Raw genomic sequence first — 27620 nt, forward strand, 5'->3', positions numbered from 1 at the left:
TTCGGTCAGATCCATGATCACGTAAGATCCTCCATTTTTAGTTCCTGTTCGTACTGCAAACGACCAACCTTATAGGATACAGATGTTCAAGCTTCGTTTGGCTTATGCTTGTGATATACACCTTCAGAACTATGAGGTGCGATCAATTACTACTGATAGCGACAGTTTCTACTTGTTTTCGTTATGAAAGGGTGATTATTTTATTCCTAATTAGTATCATGACATTTGACATTATGACATTGCATTTGGACATCAACAAACTAACCTGTACGAGATTCATGCTCTCATTTTCTGTGGGAAGAAGTGCTGATGGGGATCTAACAAATCTTACTGATAGTATAGTGATTTGCATGAGTAGCTAAATATCAAAACATTAAGATGATATGAAAGTGTCCTAGGATTTTTTTTTTTGTTTGTAATTGTATGCATGTATGACTAAATCTTTAGATGGATTAGGTCTTCCTGACGGTTACATGTTAGTGTGGCTGAAAACTGCTCTAAAGTGGAATGATTTGTTTCAAGTTGATTTTTGGCATACTGGGCATTCTGTTGGATTTAGAAAAGAAGATATAATGAGAAAAACAAAATGAAAAGTTAAAATATGAATGAAACTTAAAACAATGACAAATGCGTGCAATCAAAATAGTGAGATATAGTTAGCATTCTTTTCCTGTCTTTCTATGAGCGCCTTGAAAAGAAAACCATGAGACATGTAGGGTACGGCCAATGCTTTGGCTTGGATTTTGTCTTAAATCCTCCTGAATCCAGGAGTTTGCTCGCTCATGGAGGAGAATTGACTAGTGGATTATAGTTAACTTAGGGGGTGCCTAGTTGTGCGTGCACACTAGGCCAGATAGAGGAACAAAGGAAACCTTGTTTTTGTCGGCTTAGCTCATCTTAAAGATGATTCCCCATCTAATGAGCATGCACTAGGGAAGGTAGGAATTAACTAATTTTGTTGTGTTGAGACATAAATCGTCAATTAATAGAAGTCATACATCAGAAACACCAATCAATGATTTCTGATGTTTACAATCGTCCTTTTGCTATTCAACTGAGACTCATCGATTACTTGTAGCTGGAAAGAAATTATTATAATTTTGCAGAAATATTGGAATATGGCATTGTAACTTTGAATGAATTAGAATAATACTAATTTTAATGCACAGAAGAACTTGATTGACTATAGGTTTGATAACTACAAGTTCAGATGTGGTCATGGTGTATGAATATGACATATCAAGGTTCCAATCCATTCAGTATGGAAGCTGAAACCACGTAAATTGGCAGAGAAAACACTTTTTATGGGCCAGGCCACAATGTAGACTATATATGAAGAGTGATCTTTTATGCCTTGGATGGTTTGACACAGCTATTTTGCTTGGATGATTCTACTTGGGAAAGATAGAGCGAGAATGGACAATGTAGTGTCAGATTTTTGTAGTTATGCCATGGTTCCGTTGCTTTTTTTGTTATTTTCTCAATACTAGTGCCGCTATCATGCTTTTGAATCCTTCCCATGCCATGACCAATGCACATGCTGATTTCAATCAGCTGTTATAGCTAGTGGTGTTACTATTGTTTATGAAATATCATATAGCCCATTGTTGTAAGATCATATTAGAAATGAAAGCAGAGAAACAAACTGCATCTATTTCTGAAGATAGATACTTAGGTTTAGTAACTAATTCTTATCTAAGAAGTATCTACCAAGTATGCTATTAAATACACATCGAACATATCTTTAAATATTAGGCCTTAAGAGTATCTATAGTTTATAATAAGCCACTGATAAAAAGATGATATTTGAATTTTTGAAATGTTGTCATTTTGCAGGCATTAAATTATCTTTATTATGATTTTTTTGAAATTTATACTATATATTCATTTTTCTGTTCTTGCTCATATATCTTGCATATGTTTCTCATCTTACAATTTGATTACATTCATTTTATTTAGATATTCAAGTATTCAATTGTATATATGTTGGCAATACATGTGATGATTCAAAGTGGATTTGAGACAGTCCTACGACAGTACATATATTAGCAACTAGGTTCATGTTGACAACTGGCAATTGCCTTGGTGCAAATGCTATAACTGAAATTTGGTTCTCAGTTGATCATTTTAAAGGAAGCAACATATACTTTTTATAGATGGAGTAATTACATGTATATTCTCTTAATTCATGATTAGCTTGACATTGGTAGATAACTTACATTAAAGACATTTTGTTGGTCAAAATTTACCTTGGTTGTATGTTAGCAGGTTGCTGAAGAGCGTTTGAAGCAGGTGGTGCATGATGCTAACCAAAATATTCTTTCTCATTTGACTTCTGAACCACCAGAACTTCAAAATTTACTTAAAAGTGAGATGACATCTATTGCCATATGAATTTGATATTACTTGTCTACCATATGCATAGGGTCCTGTATTTTTCTTTCCTGTAATACCAGTATAGAAGTTTGTTTTTCATATGTGAGTCATTTCATTGGCTTGATTGATGTCTAATTGCATTGTTTCTTCTCATTACTTAATTGGGAACTTAGGTGTACTGAAAACCATTTTGGGTTAACTTTCCGGTTGTTTTAACCGTGTCAGTGAAATAATGGAATAACAGGCTTAGCCACAAACCAATATTTTTGATTAATAAGTTTGGCCTATATGCTGTATATTCATGGTTGTCACTCATAATCTCCTATTGAGAATAACAAAAAATACAGTATCTTTTCCCTTTCAATTTCATGTAAGAGTAGGTTCTCTTTTGTTGTTGAAGTGTTCTTCAACTGTCTTAGGGATGACACTGACCTCCCTGGCCTCCACCTTTTCCTCCTGGAGATCCATTGTAGCTTGACATGGGATAACATGATCTCTCTTTGTTGGTACCATTATGATTCAACATCCCATTCTATCTAGTATATCTACCCGTAGGTCACCGAAAATTTCCAACTTCAGCAGCTGCTGCTATCCGTCCTATGCTCCCTCTCCAATTGGCCATGAGAGCATCACCATGGGAACATTGCTGCTAATGTTCATCAATCCCTTCTATAAACTTTTGTAGTCAGGCATTACCAACTTCTCCTTATTCTTCTTTACAACCTTAGTACTGTCACTACTGTGGTCCCCATCTTTATCTACAATCATCCTGAGCTTATTAGATCAGAAGGGTTTTTCAGATAGGAATGAATCATTGCCTTCATATTCATTTTTTCCCTCTCTTTCTCTCTTTCCTCATTACACCAAGTGGAAGTATTGCGAGGTTTCAAATTTCGCCTTTCTTTTATCTTCTTAGTTTACTTTTTGTCTCTTTTGACATATCTGCCCTCCTAGAAATTGATGTCAGAATTTCACTCCAGCTTCAGTTAGTGCCTTTTCCTTTTCTCTGTAAAATGATTGGAAATTTAATCTCCACCATTTCTCTCCTCACTGAGTAATTTTATTGGAACTCTAACCTCACTTTTGTCTGTCATTCAATTGGTTGCAATTTATAGATTAGTTTTGTCAATCTTCCTGTGTTTTTTTTTTGTTTTCTGTAGATGTCAGAGTTTAACTCATTTTTCACTTTGCCATCTGCATCTCTTGGAGTATTACTCTCTTTACTTAATCTCTCTCTATCTTAAATCCTCAACTTAAGAGTAGATACAGTCACTTTACCTTTCCAAATTTCAGAGTCCCATGATGTATTCATTATTCAGTTCGAGGGAGGGTTAAGGAAGGATATTGTAGTCGAGAAGTTTGTACACATTTGAAGATTCAAAGATCATATCTTCTCCATGAAAGTTTATTTTTAAATTCAGTCTCACTATTATTCTTTCTATAGATCATTGAAAACTATTGCATTTCTAACCTTTGGGACCATGGTTGGCAAACTCAGCTGATCAAGATACTGATCAGCCGAGTTAGATGGGAATTGGCAAAGACTAATCTGATTTTGGCTGAGAAATCGAGCAATGCTATTGATCCTTTGGAGGTATGCAAGAATAGGGAAAAAAAGACAATAACAACAAATTGATCTCAATAGAAATCAGAGAGATTTGAATCCCCACCCACCCACCCACCCACCCGCAGACATGGCAAAAAAAAAAAAACACAGTTGTGAGTTCGCAGAAGAGGAATATACATTGGCTGAGAAGGAAACAGAAGTCACGTGACTGCTAAATTTGGAAAAATAGGAACAAAGCATGCTGCAATGCTGTTGGCTTGTTAATTAGAAGCTTGCACAACTATATACAAAACAGTTTTAGCTTTTAATGTATTATTAATTCATTAATTTCTTCTATGGCAAAAAAGGAAGAGAAAGCATTATTCTGACATATTAATTTTTTATATTTTGATATCATTAAATATCTTCATATATTTTAAATGTTTTATGTAACTTTAATTATGTTAAATGGATGCATTAATGGTAAACGAGAACTTCTCATCTAGAGAGAGAAGACTGCAGTGAACATGTCAAAGTGGAAGCATTTCACTGCTGTGGATGAGTTAATTAATTATTAATATTATTAATTACTACATAATTATTTAATAATTTGCTACTGTTAAATAATGTGTAACTAATTAATACTGTTATTCATGTATAGTTAATAGTTAACTATCAGTATTTTTATTAAATTATTAATTAACACTGTCAAATAATATGTAATCGCTGATATATTATTACATATTTAATTATGCAATATATTTAATTACACAATATATTTGATGTGCTATTACAGGATTTATGACTACATATCTGTTAATATATTATTAGATCTAGATTAAAAATGAATAAATCAATTGTAATATTTTGATACTAATAGTCACATTTTTTGTTATAATAATAGCAACAACAACAACCAAGTCTTATTCCACTAGGTGGGGACATTATTTATTATTTGTTATAATGTTACTGATTAAATTATCTGAATTCAATGATACTGAGTATATAATAGGATGCTATTTAAATTATTTATTGGTATGGTGTTGATTAGTTGTCTTTACTATGCTGATATTTAATGAAATTTAGCATGCATCATATTCAGGTTTTTGAATATTTTTTATTATTGTATCTATTAAATAAAATTATTTCTTTTTCATTTTTTTTTGAATTTTCCCTTTACTGATTTTGATCCCACTGATTCTACTGAGCTGATCCACTGATACTTAAGTTTTTTGAATGTCTGAGACTGGTTCCAATACTCATATTGATGACTATGTTTCGGACTTATGTGATAATATAATGTCTTTATTATCTTTGCCAAGCATTTTTTTTCATTTACTTTTCTATATTATAATTTCTATAAAATTGTGGTAAGTTGTACGTAGATAATATATCAGCTTAAGGACTTCTAGTAATCAAAAATTTAAATTTGGTTCTTCATTTTGCCCCTGCCTTGGCACCAACACTCCATTGAAAGATGATAATATCAATGGAATGTAGTTGGATGATTGAAACCATGTTGGATGATGGTTGGCAGCTGTTAATGAATTGATGAAGACTTCATCTAGTTCGCGTAGGGTTTGATAGCGACCAAGTAAGTCTTTGTCATCTTCTTCGCGTTCTCCATATTCTTCCTCTTTTTCTTCATCTAACTCTTCTCCCTCTTTATTCTTCTTCTCCATGTTCCTTCCCTTCTTGATAATCAGTGATGACTAACAGCAGCCTGTGCAGAGGCATGTACGTTGGTTGACACCAGAACTACTTTGTTTTGACCAGCTATTTAAACTTGAAACTAGAACTAAATCTTAAAACTTCTATGATTAAATTATTGGCCTAACACTGTATGTTGTTTTTCCTCCGGATAGGATGCCTAATGTTTATAATTCTTAATCTCATACCTAATTTTTTGAATATAAGGTAGGCCTATAGGCTATATATATTCATGGGCTATAATTTCCTCCAGTGATGAGAAAAAAACAGTAGTTTTCCTTCTTAACCCAATCATTGCACCTTCTTTTGGATGTGAGGATGGATCAAATCTTACTTGTTGTGATTTCTTGCCCTTTCCAATGGGTACTGACAGCATATTTCTCTTTTCAGTTTTATCAAATGGTACCCGTTAAAATTTAGGAAACTTAAACTTAATATTTGCCAATACTGACAGGAAATATTGGATCTCTGATGTTCTATCTCTACATTTTGGAATGTAATTTATATTTTTGTCTCTCATTTTGCTAATCATGAGATTCTCTTAATATTATATACCTAATAAGACTTTGAAGCTAGTCAGTTCTTAATGATTGTTTGTTTCTATGTTGATCAGAATCTGATTTATGCCCATCATGGATAGAGACATTCAATAAGGAGCTTATCCGGACAGTATCTTTTTCAGAGCATGAAGCTTTTGACCACCCTGTGGCATGTAAGAAATGGCCTTCATCATTGTCTTTGATTCTTCAATTTGAGTTATCACCTATTCAGTTTCAACATGACTGTAATGTAAAAAAGACTTACAATTTTCTTATGCCAATGCATGGTTATGTATATGGACAATTGTGCAGGTCTACTTGTGGTGTCATCAAAAGATGAACAACCTATCAACAGATTTGTAGATCTTTTGAACACAGATCAATTTCCATCGCTTCTTAATGATGGGGTGATGGATCCAAAAATATTGAAGCATTATTTGGTATTACATGATAGACAAGATGGCTCACCTGATAAGTAATTTCCTTTTTTTCTTTTATTGCAACCACACTATGTTAATTTTTCTCTGATGTTCAATTAACTTGTTTTTTGTCCTTGTTATTTGATTTCACCTTCATGTTTTGACCACCAATTTTTATACACTTTAATTTTGTATTTGTTAATATATTTTAGTAAATGACACTTTTTAGGCAAATTTTTAGTCCTTTTCTAAGCCAAATATGTGATGCTATGTCACCACTAAAGATAGGGTTGTTGGTAGCTTTTGTAAAAGAACATACACAGTTTAAGATAAGATGGATGCTGTTTTTGAAAGAAAAACTGTTTTTTTCCTTTGGATTTTCTGTTTTTGATGCATCCCTTTCAGATGTGTGTATCTTGAATATGGTGATTTTAGGATCTTTCTAAATTGATTGTTTAATCTTAAAGTTGATGTTCCACAATATTGTTTTCAAATTAAATTTGGAACTCCAATTATCGAATTGCTACTTTTCCCTGTCAATACTTATCCTTGTCCGCTGAAAGATACTGTGCACAACTTGTGCTCTGCCTTTTATACTGTTACATAGGAGTCCATGTATGTAAGGTGACATGTGACATCATATAGGAACTCTTATTCATGGTATGCACACCCCTTGGAGTTTGGGGTTATTACATGTTCCACCTTGGTCCAACTTTTTCTTTTGCTCCACTCAACTCTGGAACCTCCAATGTTGACCCTCCATTGAGAAAATCATTGAAGTGGTTTGCTTTCAATGAGTTCGGTAGTATTAAACTGTATTAGTGCTTCTAAGTTTAGCTATCCTTAATAAAGAGAGGCACCTACCTAAATGCTAGTGCTTAGCCACTGTGCCTCAGGGAAATGAAGTTGTTCTTGCCCAGAATGAAATCGAGGCACTTGGACCTCACCTTCTCGATGAGCATTGTAGCACTTGCCTAGGTGAGGATTGAGCAATTATTAACGTTAATGGTTTTCCTGGTTTAGAATTTTTCAATCATAGTGAAGCAACTTTTGACTGCTAATGACACTTCCTCTGCACCCATGTATTTCCAGAAATTGAAAGTTGGATTAGGTGAGGTATTACCAGGTCCTTGGTATTGTGAATTAATTTTATACAAAGAGTAGATGTTTGATTCCATTAATATGATGCTTGTCTAATGATCAAATGATAAGTCATTCGACATTTGTTAATATATTTCTTCATAAGTAACATCCGATACATGAAGTGTAGGTAAATTTATTTGATTGATGGTGGATTATTATGATAGTAGACTAGCTCATTGTGACTCCATTTATTACAAAATCTTGGCATGGTACAATGATACATTGACTTAGATTACAAACCAGGAAGACAAACTCACAGTGTGGAAATGTGATTGCACTGATTATGCTCTGCTTCTCATAACATGATGCTCTCTTGCATGCTTCATGAAAATTACATGGAAACTTTTTCCCTTGTGATTTTATCTTACCTTTTTAGCAGGCAACTTTACAGTGTTGATTCAGTATGTACTTTGTGTATTGAATCTGTTCTCAAATTATCATTATAGTAAATTCTCGATGTTAAAGATGGTTGAATCGGTCAATTTATCATTGTTTGAAGGGTCTCCAATATTTTAGCAGAAATGAGGAGTACCTTTGGATCAAACTGCAAATTCTTGTGCATAAATTCTGTTGAAGCTAGGAGTGATGATAGGAAGGATGTTCCATGGATGCCTTATGTAAGCTCGTTGTTAAAATAGCTTAACATGAGTATGCTTTTAGCTCTTGTTGATTTCTCTAACAGACATTGGATGCAGGGAAGCCATACATTGCACAGAGATAATACTGCTCGTTTGCTTAGCAGTGAGGATATTAATGGGGTAAGATTGCAACAAAAGGTTTGCAATTGTTATATTGAACCTGCTGATTGTATCTTTTGTCCTAATGGTCTTCAGGAGTATTGTCCATGTATTTTTTTGTTAAAGTATAATGTCTTATCAGTTACAAATAGTTTTAGTTTAGCAGTGAAAGAGGTCTCCTGTGGGAGTGAGAGCCAAAGCACCTTAAGTATTTCTTACATCTTTTACTAGGTTGATTTGGTAGTTGAAATAGTCTATTAATATTGTTTTGGCTTGCTTTGGAAGAATTTTTAGTACTTGGAGATCAAAGCCATGAAATCCTGAAATAGTCAATTAACATTGCTTTGACTTGTTTTGGAATAATTTTTAATACTTGGAGATTGAAGCCACCCATCCCCAAAATCCTGTTGTTATGAATCTCAAAATGGGTCTGGAGTTCTTTTACTTGTACCAAATTTTTTCACACTTGATTTAATAAAATTTTATTTTCTGAATGGAAATTTTCAATCTAAATGTGTTTGATATATTTTGACTATTTTGGTCTATTATAACACAACCTATTGAGTTGGGAGATCCCTGAGACAGACAAGTGTATGGGTTTGAATAGTGCAAAGGCTAATTCCTTTTTGTAAGGCTATGCTGACAAGTGGCAATATTTTTGAGCAACTTGTCTTGGCTCAGAGGAGATTGAGGTGTCAAGTTCTATAATGTATCTAGCAGGGGATGCAAATTATGGTGGTATATCAAAATTTCTGAGTTACCCATTTCTGTTATGGGGACTTAAAATGTTAATCACTATCATATATTTGCCAAAGTATGAAAAATTAAGGTTGTTGAATCATTACCTAGACATCTGTGCTAGCCACAGCCGATCACTAGCAAGCACAATTACTACTCTGGATCATGAGCTTGACTAGCAGGAGCTTTTGTAACTCTAGTACATTCTTCTAATTTGTGAGAGGTGGGGGTATATTGCAACGTGTATATGATTTCCTGGATAGTTCATTGAAAACTCTTGTTGCAAATGTTTAACATACAATATATCACATTCCAAGTTCATATTTATTAGAGATTCTTTCTCATTGTTGCATAGACCCATAGTAAAGATCTGAAGCAACAAACATTTAGGACTTAAGAGGGAATTACTGTAGAATGCTGTGAGTTCCCATCAAACAAGTTATTGTGATATGATTCTTTACAAGGTTAAAGTATCGTTCCAAATCGAGGTGTCGGTCGCAGTCAGATGGTACACTTTTGGTACCATACATTGTCAATGCTCGAGACACTTTGGGCACACGTCAAAAGGTGTTGAGATATATTTGGAAAGGCTTTAATTCTTTAATTATCTTCCACTTTGTCTATTTAATTTATGATTAGAACAATTAGATAGTAAATTGTTAAAATTTTATTATATAATGCCGTACCAATACTTGACACATTTCAACACATGGAGAAATAATGAATTTGACTTTTTTATTCCCTTTGTATTCTAAGAATATAACAATTAGATAGTAGTTAACATTTTATTGTATAATATAGTGTCAACACTCTGCATACTTCGACCCACATTGAAGCATGTTGAGACAAACTCAGATGAATTTCATTCATTCAAATGTGTTATGAAATTATAACAAATTTGATTAAGAAGCACTAGTCAAATTCATTTGAAGGCATCTTGATATGCTTCGATGCATTCCAAAGTATGTCAGCTAGCAATAGTGTATCTTATGTTGATGACACAGAAGAGAGATTAGCTATATGTTCTTGTATCGGGGCTTAGTAATTTATTAAAATTGTAAATTCACAGCATGAATTGCAAATTTTCATACTGCTAAACTCAACGATACGCTTGATTGTTGAATCACATGGTTCTCTAAAGTTGATTTGCACAGTGGTTATATCTATTTTGAATTAAATTGAGGATGATTAGAAAACTAACTTCAAAACAAAAGATGCATTGCACGAATATTTTGCCACATCTTTTGGATCATGGTTTGAAATCTTGTACCATGCTAAGTGAAACAATTGAAATGTATTGTTCCCATAAATTATTGAAATCCGATACTACTTGGCATAGGTAATGTCTCTTTTCTCTACTTCATCTCCTTCCTCCTTTAACCTTCAAGTTATCACCTGCACCATGCATTGGAAAGTCGACACGATACTGAAATAGTATCGCGTTCCAGTTAAAGGTTGAAACTGTCATGCCTCAAGATTTTAAACCTTATTTTGGATGAACACTATTTGATAAAAGTAATGCTCAAGTTTGCCACTTTTGATAAAAAGAGTTTGGTAGTGTTTTTTGAGAGCATTGTGATATCCATTGATATTGGAGTTATTCACTTCTTATGACTTATCCCTGAAGTACTGTGAATGAGAAAAAATTATATGCCAATCTTAAAAACATGATCTTCCTTGCACACCCAAGTCCAACTGTTCCTTTTATCATATTCTAAATCTCAACACAGAACACTTTTTATCTGTTCTGATTAAATTAAACTGATTAGGGAACAACCTGAACCAAATAGCCCAAACCTTATAATTACTATTGGATTTTATCCATTAGGATCAGCTTACACAACCACACTGAATTCTCACAGTTGGCTGGTACAAATTTAACCCATTATATTGACCTATAATGGCTGCTTGTTTAAATCTGCCATCTTTGGAGGTTATCAGGTTAAACTGAAAGATTATGCAGATGCTGCATGCCCTTTCTTAAGTCTACTATGCTGCCATCATATAGAATTAACTTTGTGATTACCTCATTAAAATCATTGTTCACCAAGCTGGTCCCTTCAGTTTGTAATACTATCGTGGCATTTCAGTGGGAATGAATGTTGAGCCACTGACCATTTCGAAGTGGCCAGTTTCATTTATAGTGTTAGAAGATCCTGCATGTCCTTTTCTTATGCCATGGAAAAGTCAATTTCCTTGTGTAGGTTAACACTAATACTAACACAAGGTCACTACTTCACACTTGCCACATTACCGACTACAGAATTTGAGCATGCAATAAAGTTGTACGAAGAAGTACTATGTATAGTTGGTACTGGGACGACTTGAAGAGTGGTATTTTAGATCTTGTCCTATAAAACCATCTTGACCCTATAATGGAAAATAAGAAAAGAAAACTAGCATAAATTATAAACAACAACAACAATAATTAAGATTTTATCCTACTAAGTGGGGTCAACTATATGGATCCTTTTATGTCATTGGGCTCACACCTTTACTATATCCTTATCTATATTTAAATGAACTTTATCCTTTATTATCTTTGCCAATTGAGTCTTTTTTGGTCTCCCTTTTACTCTTTTAATATGTATATTTGTTATGGTTTCACATTTCCTAATTGGTGTATTGATTGATCGTCTAAATACATGTCAATATCAGCACAAATTATGCATTAGAAAAATTAATTAATTTGTCATGCTGCATTTTCCTATATATTCTTAATAATAAATTTTTTCTTAGTTGAAGCCGCTAAAAATTTGTAAGTGCCTGCTTGTGGATTTTCCTGACAACTAATAGAAATGGACATGCTTATGATTGATGTGGTCGCTTTCTTGACACCTCTAGTGCTGTAGCAATTGTTTATTTTTTAGTGAAATTTGACCAAGAAAAATCATTTGGATACTTGTTTTGTAGGTTAGGGATTTCATGCAAGATTTATCTTCCAACTATATTATTCCACACATGGAGCAAAAGATACGAATTCTCAATCAGCAGGTTTTTTCCTGTGAATTGTTCTATTTCAGTTACAAAGTTACAGTTTTGTTCATTATGTTAACAGGCTACTTCCTAGGTTGCGGCAACTAGACGAGGTTTTAGAAACCAAATAAAAAATTTATGGTGGAGAAAAGGAAAAGAAGATGCACCTGAATCTCCTGATGGTCCTACGTAAGGATATTCTCAATGAATTTTTGTATACTATGATTTAGAGATATCTTATTATGCACCACCTATATTGGATGGTGCAATTGCTGCACCCCTGCATTGAGATATTAAAATGCTGACTAGTTTGTACCTGCTGAATTGGTGAAAATTATATTTCTTTCTAGTCTTTGATTTTTTATTTCTTCTCTTCTCTCTTCTTTATTTTCTTTCCATCCTTCCTCTTTATTTTCCATTTGGATTAAGCCCTCTTAGTTATTTCTTCTCCTTCCTACTCATCCTCATATTGTGTTGACCGGTGTAGGCATGTGACCTAAAAATAATTCTTTATTTTTATGTTGTGCTGTTGTGCGATGTATCTCTAATTTTTCCATGAATATGTGGCAGATATACATTTAGCTCTATTGAGTCTCAGATAAGAGTCCTTGCTGATTATGCTTTTATGTTGCGGGATTATGAACTCGCCTTGTCAAATTACCGATTACTTTCCACTGATTACAAACTTGATAAAGCCTTAAAGCGTTATGCTGGTGTACAGGTAACTTTCAGTATTTGTTTCTAAGATTATTTAACTGACACATCTTCTAACTCTCAAATGATTACTCTTCATTCTAACTATTTTTTTTTCTTATTTACATTCTTGGCCTTTAGCGTTCCATGTGTATTTGCATGCATTTTACTCCAGTTTGCTGCATTTCAGATTTATGCAATTTTAACGTGCCATTATGTAAAAATGACATTATTTTCGCTGCAAACTAAAGAGACTTATTCTTTACAACAATTAGTTTGAAAGCACTTTTAACAGTGTCCATAACAAACATCATGAGTAGCTGTTTGTGGTCAGAAACTTTGGATCCGTATCTATGTTGGGAGCAGAAATAGATTTATTTCTAAATTTATGTGATTCAATCCATGTCTTGAAACCATGTACTAGAAATACATTTAGTTCCGAACCATTGATAAGGCTAACGGCTTCATTTGCGAATGTGGACCCACTCAACAACGCTTGGATGATCTAAAACCGCGAGCTGACTTTACAGATTCATCATCTCATTCACATGTTGGTCATATTGGTAATTGTGAGGTATTGGTGTATTAGACATCAGATGCTCGGGATACCATTGATCGTTGTACTTGTTTTTGGATAAGTAAAATTTTATAGCACGAATTAGAGTACAAAAATTGGTCTTTAGGAGTTTCTCATATTTGACGAAGCATCAAATCAGAGAAAACACCTAACGATCGATATACATGAATTTGCACACACTTGAAGATCCTTTCAATGTCTAATTGTCCCTCACCAAAGAAACTTCTATTTCGATCCTTCCATACAAAATGAATTATAGACGACAAGGCAAGATGATGAACCTTTGTGAGCATTCGGCTCCCACGGTAATGTCTTCCGAAGACTCTCAACATTTGTTGGTAGGTGGACATTTTCAGTCACATATAAAGCCAATCTCTGATCCTCCTTTATAATACTGCAATAGGGGGACACCTAAAGAATAGGTGTTTCTGTGTCTCCAGTACCTGGCCACAGAAAGTGCACTGACGATTTTTTAAGTAATCCTTCTGTTTTTGGTGGGGAGTCGCCTCTGTGCCAACATCCAGAAGGTGATTGTATGACTTGGCTGTAGGTAAGTTTTCCACACTATCCGGGCCCATGGCTTCTTAGAATTAGAATGTCTAAAAAAATCATATGCCTGTGCTACTCCATCCTGATCGGACTAGTCTGTTAATCTCTATCCAGCAACCTTCGGAGGACCAAGCAACCAATACTATAAAATCCCATATCTGTAGCAGTCGCTTCATCAAAGGGGATTCTGAGTGGGTTGCCTCGCATGTCCATACATTGGCACACCTTAAGTAAGTATGATGGACCCATTTGATCCAAAGGGCGTTCTTCGTACATCCGCAATAGAACCTTAGTCAAGAGGGCTAGGTTTCAAGCCTGCAAGTCTCGAAATCCCAAGCCATCTTCTTTAGGCCTGCATATATCTGCCCATGACACCGGAAGATGCTTCGAGGTCCACATGAAAAGCCTGCAGATACTGTAAATACGGTCAATGACACTTTGCGATAGTGGCAAGATGGGTAACCAGTAGCATCCCACTCCCTGAAGCACATAAGTGATGAGTTTTGCCTTGCCAGCGTAGGATAATATCTTCTGCAGTCAAACGTTGATCTTTTGGACCAAAGACTCAAGTAGGGGGCTATGGTCAGAAATCCGAAGTCGCTGAGCAACTAGTGGTATCCCTAAATATTTGAAAGACATCATGCCCTCTTGAAAATCGATGATGCGAAGTAGCCTCCCGCGTGTCGTGTCATCAACTCCCGTCAGATATATATTCGACTTCAGTCTATTCATCTGAAGTCCCACTGTCACCCCAAACTCCTATAAACAGGAAGATAATATGCCAATCGAGTTAGTATCTCCCTTACAAAAAATAAGTAAATTATCTGCATAGGTTAGGTGTGCTAATTTGAGGTGGGCACACTAAGGGTGGAACTTGAAGCTTGATCGTAATGTACTCTGTTGTATCTGCCTCCCAAAGATCTTGACACAAATACCAAATAAATATGGCGATAATGGATCTCCCTGATATAGTCCTCTGACCCCCTTGAAGAATCCAAACGCCCCCTCATTGATGGCCATCGAAAAAGAAGTGGTGGTCACACATTCTATAATCCTTGCAATAAATTGCTCAGAAAAATTAAGTCCAAGAAGAGCCTCGTGTAAGAAATCCGAGTGCACTGAGTCAAACGCCTTCTCGAGGTCAATCTTCATAATGCATTTGGGAGAGATGCGTTTCCTATTATATTATTGAAAGAGCTCCTGTGTTAAGTGGGTGCTATATGTAATAAGGCGACCCTACATAAAAACTGCTGGGACTAGTGAAGGATGCAATCCTGTATTTCGGAAATCCGAACTACCAGAAGTTTGGAAATAACCTTGTAGACATATGTCTTCTCTATTATAAATATGTACGATTCTGGGTTATACCCACATGTTCATGCTTAAGCTTATATTGATTGAGTTTATAACATATAGATAACCATATTATTATTTCCAGTGCAAAACCTGGATGGATGTTAGTTGTCGCATTGTAAGTTTGAGGTAGTGTATCATGTTGTTGTTGGTTACATTGCCATCAGGAGCAAGTTTGTTAAATTGAGGTTCATATCGTGGATTGTTTTCAAATAAAAAAATATATAAAATGTGTTAAAAAAGGATTCTACTTTACTCAAAAGCTTTTCGATATTTAGATATCTATAAAATAAAATAATATTCATTAAGCAAGAATAACTAGCAAAATATAGTATAAATATAATATACATGCTATTATGTAAATGCTAAACTATTATTTATATATAATATTTTTTTATATTCAAAATGGTAGTATCATAATAGTATAAATAAAGTTGTTGATTCATAACAAGAATATGTAGGTTCATAGCTTACATTGATGACAATGTATAGATTATTATTTATTTCAATTGTGATTGAAATCATATGGGCGATAGGAAATTTCATTGTCAGATACTTTTTGCATGGAAGAGTTATTTTTGACAAATGGAAGATTGCTAGTGCAATTGGACCTTAATTTTAATAATATGTTTGATATTGGAAACAATGTGTTAAGTAGGTCAAGGTTGATTGAATTATTGACAGTGTAAGAAGTTCAAATGGGTCGAGTTTGACTAGACATTTGACATTGGTTAAAGTCCAATGATGTTGGTGAATATGGCGAGTCCAATAGGGTGTTGGCAATGGAGACTAGACACTTGACAATTGTGAAATGCAATAGGGGTTGATAGAGGAAGTCATAAGGAGGATGTGGACTATATGTTAGGTAGGTGATAGAAGTTCAAGTAGGTCATGGAGGATTGGATGTTTTGTAGCAAAGAAAGTCCTTACAGGTTAAGATGGGATGGGATGTAAGATAAGAGGACTAAATGTTTTATAATTAAGGACATCCTAACATGTCAAAGGGATTGAATGTTAGGTAGGTGACAAAAGTCTAAACGGGTCATGGAGGATTGAATTTTTGACGGTGATGAAGTCTTGACACGTCAAGAGTGATCGGATTCTAGGCAAGGTTGAAATACTAGAGGAGTAAATTTTAGGCATTGTAAGTCTTGGTGGGTTAAGGGTGATTTGAGGTTGGGCAAGTGAGTGAAATTCCTGATTGGTCGAGGTCAACTGAATACTGGATAATTGATGAAGTCTTAGAGATGATGACTTTCTAGGAAAGGCAAAGGAAGTCCTAATAGGATGAACTCAACTAGATACTAGGTAAGGACGAAGTCCCATCGAGGTTGACTTGCACTAAGCAAATGAGGAAGCCTCGGAATCATGAGGATTCTTGGCACAACACATATTCAATCATAGAGTGGCTGGAATTAGAGTGTCAGTCGACTGGTGAAGTGAAGTAGTCAACTAATGAATTCAAAAGCACGAAGTTGTGGTTTGGCTAGCTTTGGGGTTTATGTAGTCAACTGATGTGAATGGTAGTCGATTGTTGAGTTAGGGAGTCAACTGAAGAACCAAGAAATCACAAAAAGATGTTCATGAATTTATGGTTTAGAGTAGTTGATTGATATGGATAGCAGTCAATTGATGAAACAGTTGACTGAGCATTTGATTCCGGTTGAAATGTCAACAAACAGAAGGTTCTGTTCAGGTGAACATTTAATTGGTCAATCTATGGATGAGAACACAACAAATAGAAAAGTTTCATCTCAGGTGAGTAGTCGACTGAGATGGTAATATTAGTTGATTAATTCCAAGATAGGATTCTGCAGAGGAGTAGGTAAGCATATAAAGCTGTGACAACAGTAGAATTCTGAGCTGTCACAATTGAGCAATCCGGTAGAGGACAACAATTGATTGATGAGTAGGCAAACAATCAATTGATGGACAAAGCAATTGATTGACCAACAGATTCAAAGTACAAAGACTAACCCTATGAAAGAGAAAAATAACCTAACAGATTCCAAGGAGAGTGTTGCTATTCTAAGGCCCTTGTGAGTAATCCCTCTCCTTTTCTAGAAAGTATATGAGGAAGAGAAAGGATAGTGGGATTCAGAGAGTGATCGATGGATGAATCATAAGCCATGAAGTAGGAATTGGAGGATCCAAACCACAAAGATTGGTGTGTTTTTGTATCTTTGTGCTTGTTATTTTATTTGTTTCCGCTGCTCACTAACAAATCATAGAGACAAATACAATCAAAAGCTAACGAAAGTTGATGAGCATCTATGGGCCTCCTGATGCATCACAGCGGAAGGATAAAAATACGATTCTCACCTAGAGGCAAATTGTCAATTCTCACCCAGAGTAAAGCAAATTGCAAATTGTAATAACTCCAAAACTTGTCAATTACCTGGGATCCTAACTCTTGTTTATAATTTGATTACGTGACCTATTCTTTATAAAATAAAAGACTTTTTCTAATAAAATCCTAATTATCATAATAAAACTTGAGGGACTCTTTCAAAAAGAAATAAAATAACTTTTTAAAAGTTTCAACAAATTATAAAAATTAAAGACTTGAATAATTTTGTAATAAAACCCAAATTATCCTAATAAAACTTGACTAACTCTTTCAAAAAGAAATAAATTAACTTTTTAAAAGTTTTAATAGATTATAAAAAATTAACGACTTTGACAACTTTGAATAATTCTAAATAGAATTAAATTCTTGACTGTGTCAAGTGGGAAGGTGAAGCAGTTGTGAAGCGAAGATGCTTTTTGCACCAAATCTGATAGTTGTTGATTTATTTTTTCAATTATTGTCTTTTTTATATATGTTTTCTTGTTTGCATTACCGCCTAGCCGCATCACCTATCCAACAAAGCCGACTATGCTATGTCATGACTTCTATCACCATTGGTTACACCCTCGTTGCTATCTTTATATGAATATGATAACACTTACTCTTCTAGGTCATTCATAGATGTCTAGTTCACGTTGAATATAGCCAACTCTAGCTCTCCACATGATTAAAATTTTTCTGCTCTCTTCAACCTTTAAAATCCCAATCAAATAATCCTCTCAGAACATTTAATATTGAAATTAGTTTCTTCACATGTCCATAAGCATATCTCAGTGAATCATTGGTCCAACATGCTGGTACTCCATGACTGACAAACGAAATTGAAGGACAAGACAAGTGAAGAGCTTGTCTTCTCAAATGGTTCTAGATGACATCAATCAAGACAAGCATAGTGTCAGTCGGTACCACCGAAACCTTGTCAGTTCATGTAGAATTACAATTGCCAATACTATCATACTATTGGGTATCTGTTGGTGACCAAAGTGTTGCATTTCAGTTATGCTGACCAATACCAACTGGTACTTCAAACCTTGAAACTATGATGATGATAATGTTTTTGTTCTTGCAGTGGATCTTTTTTTTGGGGGAGGGGGATGAATAAATTGTTTAAAAGAGAAAATTTTACTGTAAATCAAGTGAAACATAGATGTTGTATATCTCAGGTGACTGAGGGCTTCAAATACTGATAATTTCCCCCAAGAATAACATTCATTTGTTGTGTCTGTTCTTCCACATCTGCCTACTTATATTCAGAATTTTGTTGTATTGCATTACTTCCTTGACTTCTTTTAGTGTGTCACGTATTCTAATGCATTCTTGGAATTTTACACAATCCATGCAGGAAATGACTGGCCTTTGCTCCTTTATGTTGGATCAGTCAAGAAAGGATTCTGACTACTGCATGGAAACTGCCTTCACTACATACTTGGTAAGATATATATATTATAATCACATGATTCTTCACTGGTTATTTGGAAGTGGAAACTTGCCAAAGTTATGCTATGACATTTTACCACCTGTTTTTGTTGCATATGATTTCTACAAAATGCACTTTGTTATTTTAATAGGCGTGATTATGGTACTTAGGTGCATGGTTACATTTGTTAACTTTATATCTTTGGTTTGACCACACTCCAAATTAATGTTAATGTCTGCACAGGAGAAATTCATGTTTCTCTATGTTAAGCTTTGTTTAGCCATTGTTCTGATTATTTTGTTTGAAGAAAACAAGGATTTCTATGCTTCGATATTACTTGTTAATTCTACTTGTTGCTTGAAATGCCATTTAGTTGAAGATCAATCTGGGGCAATGTTGTCCATTTTTTCCTCTAACCTTCATATTCTCTCTTTTTTGTTTGTCATAATATTCTATGATAATCACATGCCAAATGCCACGGTTTTGTATCTGATCAATATGGAAAATTAATCTTATTAGCAATACATTTTGATGACCAGTACTGGAGCAAAACATCACCTAAAATACAAGGTGAAGGTCTCATATAAACCTGCAGGGAAATCTATAAAAGTACAGATGATATTATCAGTTCAAAATTTGAAATATTCAGATATTGTATTTGAACATTTATCATTGCCTAAATTACATGTGATAATCTTTATGGGGCAATCACAAATAATGGCTCAAACACCTTTACGGCTTTATCTGAGCAACTACGCAAAGGTTCCAAACTTAACTGTAGTTGATGCCAATGCAGTTGATAGTTGCAAGATGGAGTTGATTGTAAATAGTATTGATTGTGCTTGTATGATTGCAGATCATCCTTTGCTTTGATATGGTATAACTTCAGGGTTCCTATTTTGGTCCAGCTTTGTAAATTCTTGACATCGAGTCCTCATCAGAACCTATGGCTGAGATTATCCCTGGATGTTTTTTAAATATTCTTGTATTTCCTTTGAAATCATATAACCATGCAAAGTATATACAGGCACGTTATGATCTGAATAAAGTTTCTCTCAAAATCAATAGCCCTGGTGGTACCTTAGAAGACATCGATGGTTATACATCTTGCAATAAGATAATGGATTAGTCCCTATTTCACAATGAATGTTGGGATGATGACAATATTGATGTGCTTGGAAAGTATTTTGAGTATCAAATTTCGATCCTCATCACTGTGCTCTATACAAACAGATTAAAGATAATGTTTATGTTATACTATACTGTAGAATAATCTAAACTAATTTTTTTTGTTACATGTTTGTGCTGTGTCTAGATCTTTACATATTTGTTGCACTTCATATCTTTTTGTGAATGTTTTTCAGTAAAATTATACAACCTGATTGTTTTTCTTATTTATTTGCTAGCTCTCTGATGTTTTTAATTTCTTATTCAGAAAATTGGGTCATCTAGTCAAAGAAATGCCTCAAGGTGTGGGCTATGGTGGGCAGAAATGCTCAAGGCCAGGGGGCAGTTCAAGGATGCTGCAAATATATATTTTCGCATTTCTAATGAGGTAATGTTAAGTGTGAAAATAAAATAACTAAACCTGAGTGTTTAAGCTTTCAGCTAATGTACATATTTCATCAGGAACCTTCTCTGCATGCAGCTGTGATGCTTGAACAAGCATCATACTGCTATTTGCTTTCCATCCCACCAATGTTACGCAAGTATGGTTTTCATCTTGTTTTGTCTGGAAACCGTTACTACATTTCTGATCAGGTACTCGATTGCATGTCAAGTTCATCATCATATTGAAACTTGTGTCTCATATATTTAAGCACGTTCAAAGTTTTATGTGCTAATTGTAAAACATTCATTCTGTAAAATGTAGAGACATCATGCAATTCGAGCTTACAAGAATGCACTCTTCGTTTACAGAGAAAATGGTTGGAGTTATATATCTGATCACGTTCACTACAATGTTGGAAGGTTCTCCATGCTTTGTTTGTATATTCGTGCATTTATCTTTCATGCTTTTGACCATATCTCCTTCCATTTACTTAGGTGGTATTCTTTTATTGGAGTTCTTGATTTGGCTATCAAGCATATGCTGGAGGTTTTGGCTTGCAGTCATCAGTCCCTAGCCACACAAAATGTATTCCTTAATGAATTTTCCCATGTTGTCCAGGTACTTCTATAGATTCTTCCTCATGATATTTTGGTTTGGTAGTTTGTAAATCTTAGAAACTTACTATAATACATCAGAGCATGGGAAAGAAATTTGAGGTTTACAATCTTCGACTACCTGTTATCAATATGGCCTCACTCAAAGTATTTTATGAAGATTTCCGAACTTACGCATCACCTTCAGATGTAAGTTTGTTACTTGATTTTCATTGGCTTTGAAGGACTACTGTTATTATATATATTTCCTGGTTTCTTGTCATGGTTGTTTCTTGTCCTCTATTCTTTATGTACTTTCTTTTGCTTTAGATGCTAGAACAAAAAGCAAACTAATGCTTTGATTGAGGTTATGAAAATTCATAATTTTTTGTGCCCCAGAGACAAATTAATTCTATGATGCCAAGGTGGTGTTACTGGATTTAGAAATCATTCAACTATTTTAGCTAAAACAAAGAGGTCTGGCATCCATATTTATCAGTATATGATAATCATTTAAATCAATGGCCATATTAAATTTGATTTTATTTACCAATATTCAAAGTGCAAACTCAGGATTTAATCAATTTTAGTTGTGCATGAACACTTAAATATTTCTTGATTTTTCTGACTTCTGACATTCAGGGTAAGTATCTGTAAGTACATCAGTTATAGTAGAAGCCAATTCCACCTCTCTCTTTTTTTCCTCATATCTCTACCCTGCCATTTATGGTTTTAATCCTCTTCCTTCTTTCCATCTCTTTCTTTGTCAGAAATCAGTTTAATGATACAGAATCCTTTTTACTCTCTTCTTAGTGCAAATAGGGAAACATATGCAGATTAGGAAAGAAATTAATGAATTATTTGAGATTAACATGCCTGCAATAAATTTAAATTTGATTTTGTCATCTAGTAATTTAGAGTTAATTGTTCTTTGCTATTTTGGTAATAAACAATGATAATTATAATCCCAATTAAAATCGTGTATTTTCCTTATTTAGAAAATTGTAACTTTTTGAATTTGTTGTAAGTCAAAATTATAAAAGAAGTTGAAGCGTGGTATTGTTGTAAGTTTCCCTCTAGGTGAGGGTTTGTTCGTTGTTTGTCCACTGTGTTGCATGAATTGGTATTAGAGCCAAAGCATGGTGATTTTTTTTCAGCACTAGTTACCTCCTTTGTTCACACCACCTGATCTCTCCTCTATCCCGTGATGCCAAAACAATTGCATCTCACCTGGTTTCTCCTTTCTTGTGACACCAAAGCATCCACCTATTTTCTTGTTCCTCCTTTCTGCAGCAGATATCTTTGTCTCTCACTCTCGATCTTGCTATCTCTCCCTCCACTTCTCCTTCAACGTCGACTCATCGTTTTGCATCTTTCCTCTTTCTGTGTTGATGTGAGATCGGAACAAAATGTTTTGAGGGTTTCGAGCAGCACTGCTTGGCACCTCAAATGATGGTTTTTTCTCCCACCATCAACTTGCACCATAATCACTACCATAACCATCCCTTGTGGGACATTGAAGACTATTCTACTGTACTATTGCACTCTATCTTAGAGAGTGTCATAAATAAACCTCCCAGAAAAAGTGGTTCTTGATCACAATGAGCCAGGTTGAGACAATCTCATTCTATTATTTCCCAGTGAAGAACTAGTGCTAGTTGAACATGAGTTGATCACTGCACAAACAATTCTCTGATGTGTTGAAATTGACCAGAGTTTCATTGGCTCATGTGCAGACATACTGGATTAGTCTACCATATTGTGCAGCTTTCTGGATGTCTGTATGCATGTACATGTATTTTTTATTGGCATTATGACTTGGATAATTGACCTTATGCTTCCATCTGATTATGGCATTATGATATTATTTAGTGTATAAAGCGGGATCCTTTTCATCTGGAAATTGACTCAGTTTATTTTGGCTTTTGTATAAATATAAAATTCATATGATTCAATTTGATATGGATTCACAAAATTCTCAGGTCCATGTAAGTGAAAATTTGTGGCAGTTGTTGGAGGAAGAACTGGTACCTTCAGCAACCACGAGTAGATCAAACTGGCTGGATTCACAAATGAAATCCTCTTCAATAAGAAACAATGATTCAGCTATATGTGTGGCTGGAGGTATGCTTTGTAGTGTATTGTTAAAATAAATATCAAACCAATAGAATTTGCTTTTTTTATGTTTTCAAAATTTAATAATTGCAGAAGCAGTTGTTGTGGAACTTGAATTCCAGAACCCTCTTCAGGTTGCAGTTCCAGTCTCTGAAATTTCTCTTATATGTGAGCTCACTGCAAAATCTGAGGGAACAGAAACAGGCAATATCCAATTCATATTGCACATTATTCCATATTGTAACTTTATGTTTAAGTGGGTTAATCTAGTTCTATGAAAATTATGCAGGTAGTAGTGCATTAAACACACCACCCGATGGGGATTTCGAGTATGTAAACATCTCCTAGTTTTAGATAGTGGCTATATTCATGAATAAGATTACTGTTTTTCCAAATGATATGCTCATGTTATTATTTTGTTCCATTTATGTTAAATGGTGTTTATCATTTCAGGCGCCCATGCAATAGTGATTCTTCCTTTATGTTATCAAAGCTGGATGTTATTTTAGAAACCGGCGAGACAAAGAGGGTAGGTAAAAGAGCAGGGTCCTAATAATTTCCTTTTGACCCTTTGTATAATTTGGCACTGTTTCAAAATTATGATACTGGAGAACTTGACTGAAGTTAAAAGAACATTTGAAGTTAGGGGTATTGTAATTTGTAATAAACCATCTATTTCTATTATTATCATTTCTCTACTTTTTTGTGTACCTAAAATTTAGATTCTTTTACTCGATTGCTACATGGAAATATGGAATATGGTAGTATTTTCTAATAATTAGGAACTTCATCAGTGAAACTATCTTTATATTGGATCACATCTGCTCTAAATTGATATATGTTAACTTGTTGATAACTAATATGTTTGAATATTTGTTTCACTTTTTTTACACATTAGATACAACTTGAAGTTTGTCCGAAGATGGAAGGTCTATTAAAAATAACTGGAGTGAGGTGGACTCTATCAGATAGTGTGATTGGTTATCGGTATTTTGAGTTTGATATGAAGGGCAAGCAGAAAAAAGGAAGAAGAGCTTTAAACTCTTTAAGCACTAAACTGGAGTTTTTAGTGATTAAGGTTTGCATCCTTCTCTTCTACTTCACCATGGAGTGAGAAAAATAGCTCATTTTTCTTCTTTGTAATCAGGGCTTGCCGAAACTTGAGGCATGTATTCAGCACTTACCAAAGAAAATATTTACTGGGGACCTAAGGCCTGTACTGCTTGAGCTTCGGAACCAATCAGAATTTTCTGTGAAGGTTGATTCATTATATTTCTTTTATTATGGTCAAATTTTCTTCTGGCCTTGCCAATCTTATATCAGTTTATGTTGTACTAATGGATAAATTCCAATTTATGGGCAATGTATAGTTCTGTTAAGAAAGCTGTTACTTTGGAGAAGCAAGCAAGCTGGAAATGATGGATTATTTAAATTACTGCCTGCATGCCAATTTTGACTTGTTTCAACATCTTCCAATTGTGCAGAACATTAAAATGAAAATCAGTCATCCAAGGTACCTCATTCCTGGAAAGATAGACGAGCTAAACATGGATTTTCCTAAATACTATGAAAATCCTGAAACTGCTGTAATTAAGGAGGCACCTGCAATTGCCATTCCAAACACTAAGAGTTTTTTGTTTTCATTTCCAGATGTGAGTATACCAGTTTCTCTTCATGAAACTTTCACAGGCCACGTACTGTAAATAGAGCACACCAATATTTCCCAGGTGTTGACTTATTTTTTTAAAATCCTTGTCATTACAGGATGCTAAAGTACAAGGCAGAGCATGCTTAACGTGGCCTCTTTGGTTTCATGCTGGTCTTACTGGAAAGATTTCACTGTATGTGTCAATATATTATGAAGTTGAAAGTTGTTCCAATAACATGACTTATCGTATACTGCGAATGCACCACGACTTGGAGGTAGCACCTACCACTTAATTATATGCCTATATGTGTATATTTCTCAAAGCATAGTATTACAGTGGGTCTAAATTTGAAATGAGAATACAAAACAAGAATGTCTTAGAGTTAAATGTCTTCCTCATAATTTTCTAAGCTATAGGCTGTCAACTAATTTCTGTCACATGAAGTTAAATTCTAGCATTTAGATGTTAACTGAATTAAGAACTTAGGCTGTGTTTGGTAGGGTAGAATAGAATATCTCAGCACTTGGATGGACAAATTTAAGGCAGAATGGTCATTTCAGTTTAATAAAAATTTAAATATTCCATTCATTCTATAACCTAAGATTTGAAATAAGGCCTTCCACATTTACAAAACATGATATATGCTTAATTTCAAAGTCTAAAATTGAACTAGGTAAGACAAATGAACTGATTGAATTGAATTGGTCAAGCAAACTAAGTCTAGTGCACTAAGTAAGATGAGTCTGTAGGTCAAAAGGCTTTGTGTGACATAAGGGTTGATGTGGTCAACTAGACAAATTGAACAAGCTGAGTGAAACAAGTTAGAGAATTGAGTAAGTTGGGAGAATTGAGTGGATTGAATGAGATTGGTGAATCAGGTGGGCAAGCAAATGACTCAGTTGAATCTGGTGTGCCGAGTGCACTAGACTTCAAGAAGAACGAGACTAACAAGCTAGAGAGACTAAGTTGGCCAAATGACTTGATCAGTCAAGTGGTCCAAGTAGACCACAAGAGCTAAGCGAGTTGAACAAACCAAATATGTCATTGGACCAAGGGCAAGACAATTGAGTTGTGCACCTCAAATGAAAGGATGGTCCGACGGGACAAACAAGTTGAGTAGGCACTGCAAATCCAGCAGGTCAGCTAGGATAACCGAGCCTGATCGATGGGTTGATTAGATTTAGGTAAGCCAGTTAAACCAATTAAGTGGTTAAATAAGACAAATTGGGTGCACTGAACAGGTGGATCAAGTTGATTAGGCAAGGTTGAATATGAGAGTCGATTAGTATATACAACAAAGTCTAGATGGCAGATCAAACTAGAAAGAAAGGCTAAATGAACTGGCTGGAACAAATAATTTGATTGAGTCGATCAATCAAATTGACTAGATAATGCTAAATCAGCTGGTCAATTAGGAGATCTGGACACGAGACCAAGGGGCTAATTCATGGTGTATATTATTCAGTTCAAACCAAAAACCCAAACTTTAGTTTGGTTTCTTGACCAAGTTGGTTCAGTTCAGTTAACACAAATTTTTTGTTTGGTTGTGGTTTGATTATTTGTTAATTAAATTAAACCAAAAACCCAAATTTATTCAACTTTTAGATAATGAAATATACATTTGTCATTAAGATTCATTGTAGATTATTCAATATTTATATTTACATCAAATATTTATAACATGATAGCTAATTTATATATTTTATAAGATAAAATTTGATCCATAAAATTTATCAGTTGATAATACAATTTTAAAAAATTATATTGTATAGATGCAAATTCAGTTCAATTTGAACCAACAAATCAATTATTTATATTTGGCTCTAATATTGATTATATGCTTATTCAATTTGGCTTAATTTCTAAAAAAATGATTAAAAGAAATTCAGTTTGTCTATTTTGGTTTAGTTTGGTTTGAACCGAATAGACAATCCCTTAATTGATTGAGCTAGGCCCAAACTGGGCAAGCCATTTGAGTCTAGTCAATGAGTTGGTTGATTTAGTTGAGTTCATTAGATTAGCTGCCTTGGTTAAATTGACTAGGGACTAATTGGACTAGACAAATTGAGTGTGGTTATTGGGTCGTTGGTTAGATGGATAAGCGTGACAACTAAGCCATTTAGACCAAGTGAGATGGATGACCTTGTTGATTAAATGGGTTGATCTGTTCGGGTTACTTGGGGCCAGTGGGTTAGGAAAAAACATGAGTCGATTGGGTAAGTAACCTCAACGAGTCATGCGGACAACTTGAGATGAGCGGTTTTCCTGATATAAACCTAGAAAAATCATTTGTCACACTCCTAATAACTCCAACACTAGTAATTGTATTTCTATGTCATTATACGTCAATCTAATATAATTACTAATTATTCCTTCTCTAAAATCCTTCTTTCTCAATTTTTTTTTCTGCATTAGTCTTGTTAAATAAATGGCATTTATACTTTTTTTTCTTTAATTCCTTTGGCCTTAAATCAACAATCGACAATGAAAGAGAGAATTTTTATTGTGTGTTTCTCTTTCTCAAAATCGACAACAAGCAATAGAGAAATGAAAGGGTAAGATCCTAAGGTGATGAGAGGATAAAGTGA

General features: G+C 34.4%; 1 protein-coding gene across 1 annotated transcript in view; it reads left to right on the forward strand.

Annotated features, from left to right (window-relative positions):
• The window catches only part of LOC141830959 (uncharacterized), a 35534-nt gene that overhangs the window by 598 nt on the left and 7316 nt on the right, over positions 1 to 27620 (forward strand). Inside the window, exons 2-24 of the mRNA XM_074718408.1 lie at positions 42 to 136; positions 2269 to 2368; positions 6246 to 6344; positions 6484 to 6646; positions 8233 to 8350; positions 8429 to 8491; positions 12122 to 12202; positions 12279 to 12373; positions 12755 to 12905; positions 19049 to 19135; positions 20559 to 20678; positions 20753 to 20884; positions 20997 to 21094; positions 21170 to 21293; positions 21371 to 21478; positions 23251 to 23392; positions 23477 to 23587; positions 23673 to 23712; positions 23837 to 23912; positions 24282 to 24461; positions 24531 to 24641; positions 24868 to 25035; positions 25148 to 25306. Coding sequence (XP_074574509.1) covers positions 42 to 136; positions 2269 to 2368; positions 6246 to 6344; positions 6484 to 6646; positions 8233 to 8350; positions 8429 to 8491; positions 12122 to 12202; positions 12279 to 12373; positions 12755 to 12905; positions 19049 to 19135; positions 20559 to 20678; positions 20753 to 20884; positions 20997 to 21094; positions 21170 to 21293; positions 21371 to 21478; positions 23251 to 23392; positions 23477 to 23587; positions 23673 to 23712; positions 23837 to 23912; positions 24282 to 24461; positions 24531 to 24641; positions 24868 to 25035; positions 25148 to 25306 — 2621 coding nt within the window. The remainder of the gene's footprint in view (positions 1 to 41; positions 137 to 2268; positions 2369 to 6245; positions 6345 to 6483; positions 6647 to 8232; positions 8351 to 8428; positions 8492 to 12121; positions 12203 to 12278; positions 12374 to 12754; positions 12906 to 19048; positions 19136 to 20558; positions 20679 to 20752; positions 20885 to 20996; positions 21095 to 21169; positions 21294 to 21370; positions 21479 to 23250; positions 23393 to 23476; positions 23588 to 23672; positions 23713 to 23836; positions 23913 to 24281; positions 24462 to 24530; positions 24642 to 24867; positions 25036 to 25147; positions 25307 to 27620) is intronic.

The sequence above is a fragment of the Curcuma longa genome, chromosome 6 (assembly GCF_044706935.1).
Source record: "Curcuma longa cultivar G26 ecotype Majalengka, Jawa Barat chromosome 6, ITB_CL_G26_1.1, whole genome shotgun sequence".
Lineage (NCBI taxonomy): Eukaryota > Viridiplantae > Streptophyta > Magnoliopsida > Zingiberales > Zingiberaceae > Curcuma > Curcuma longa.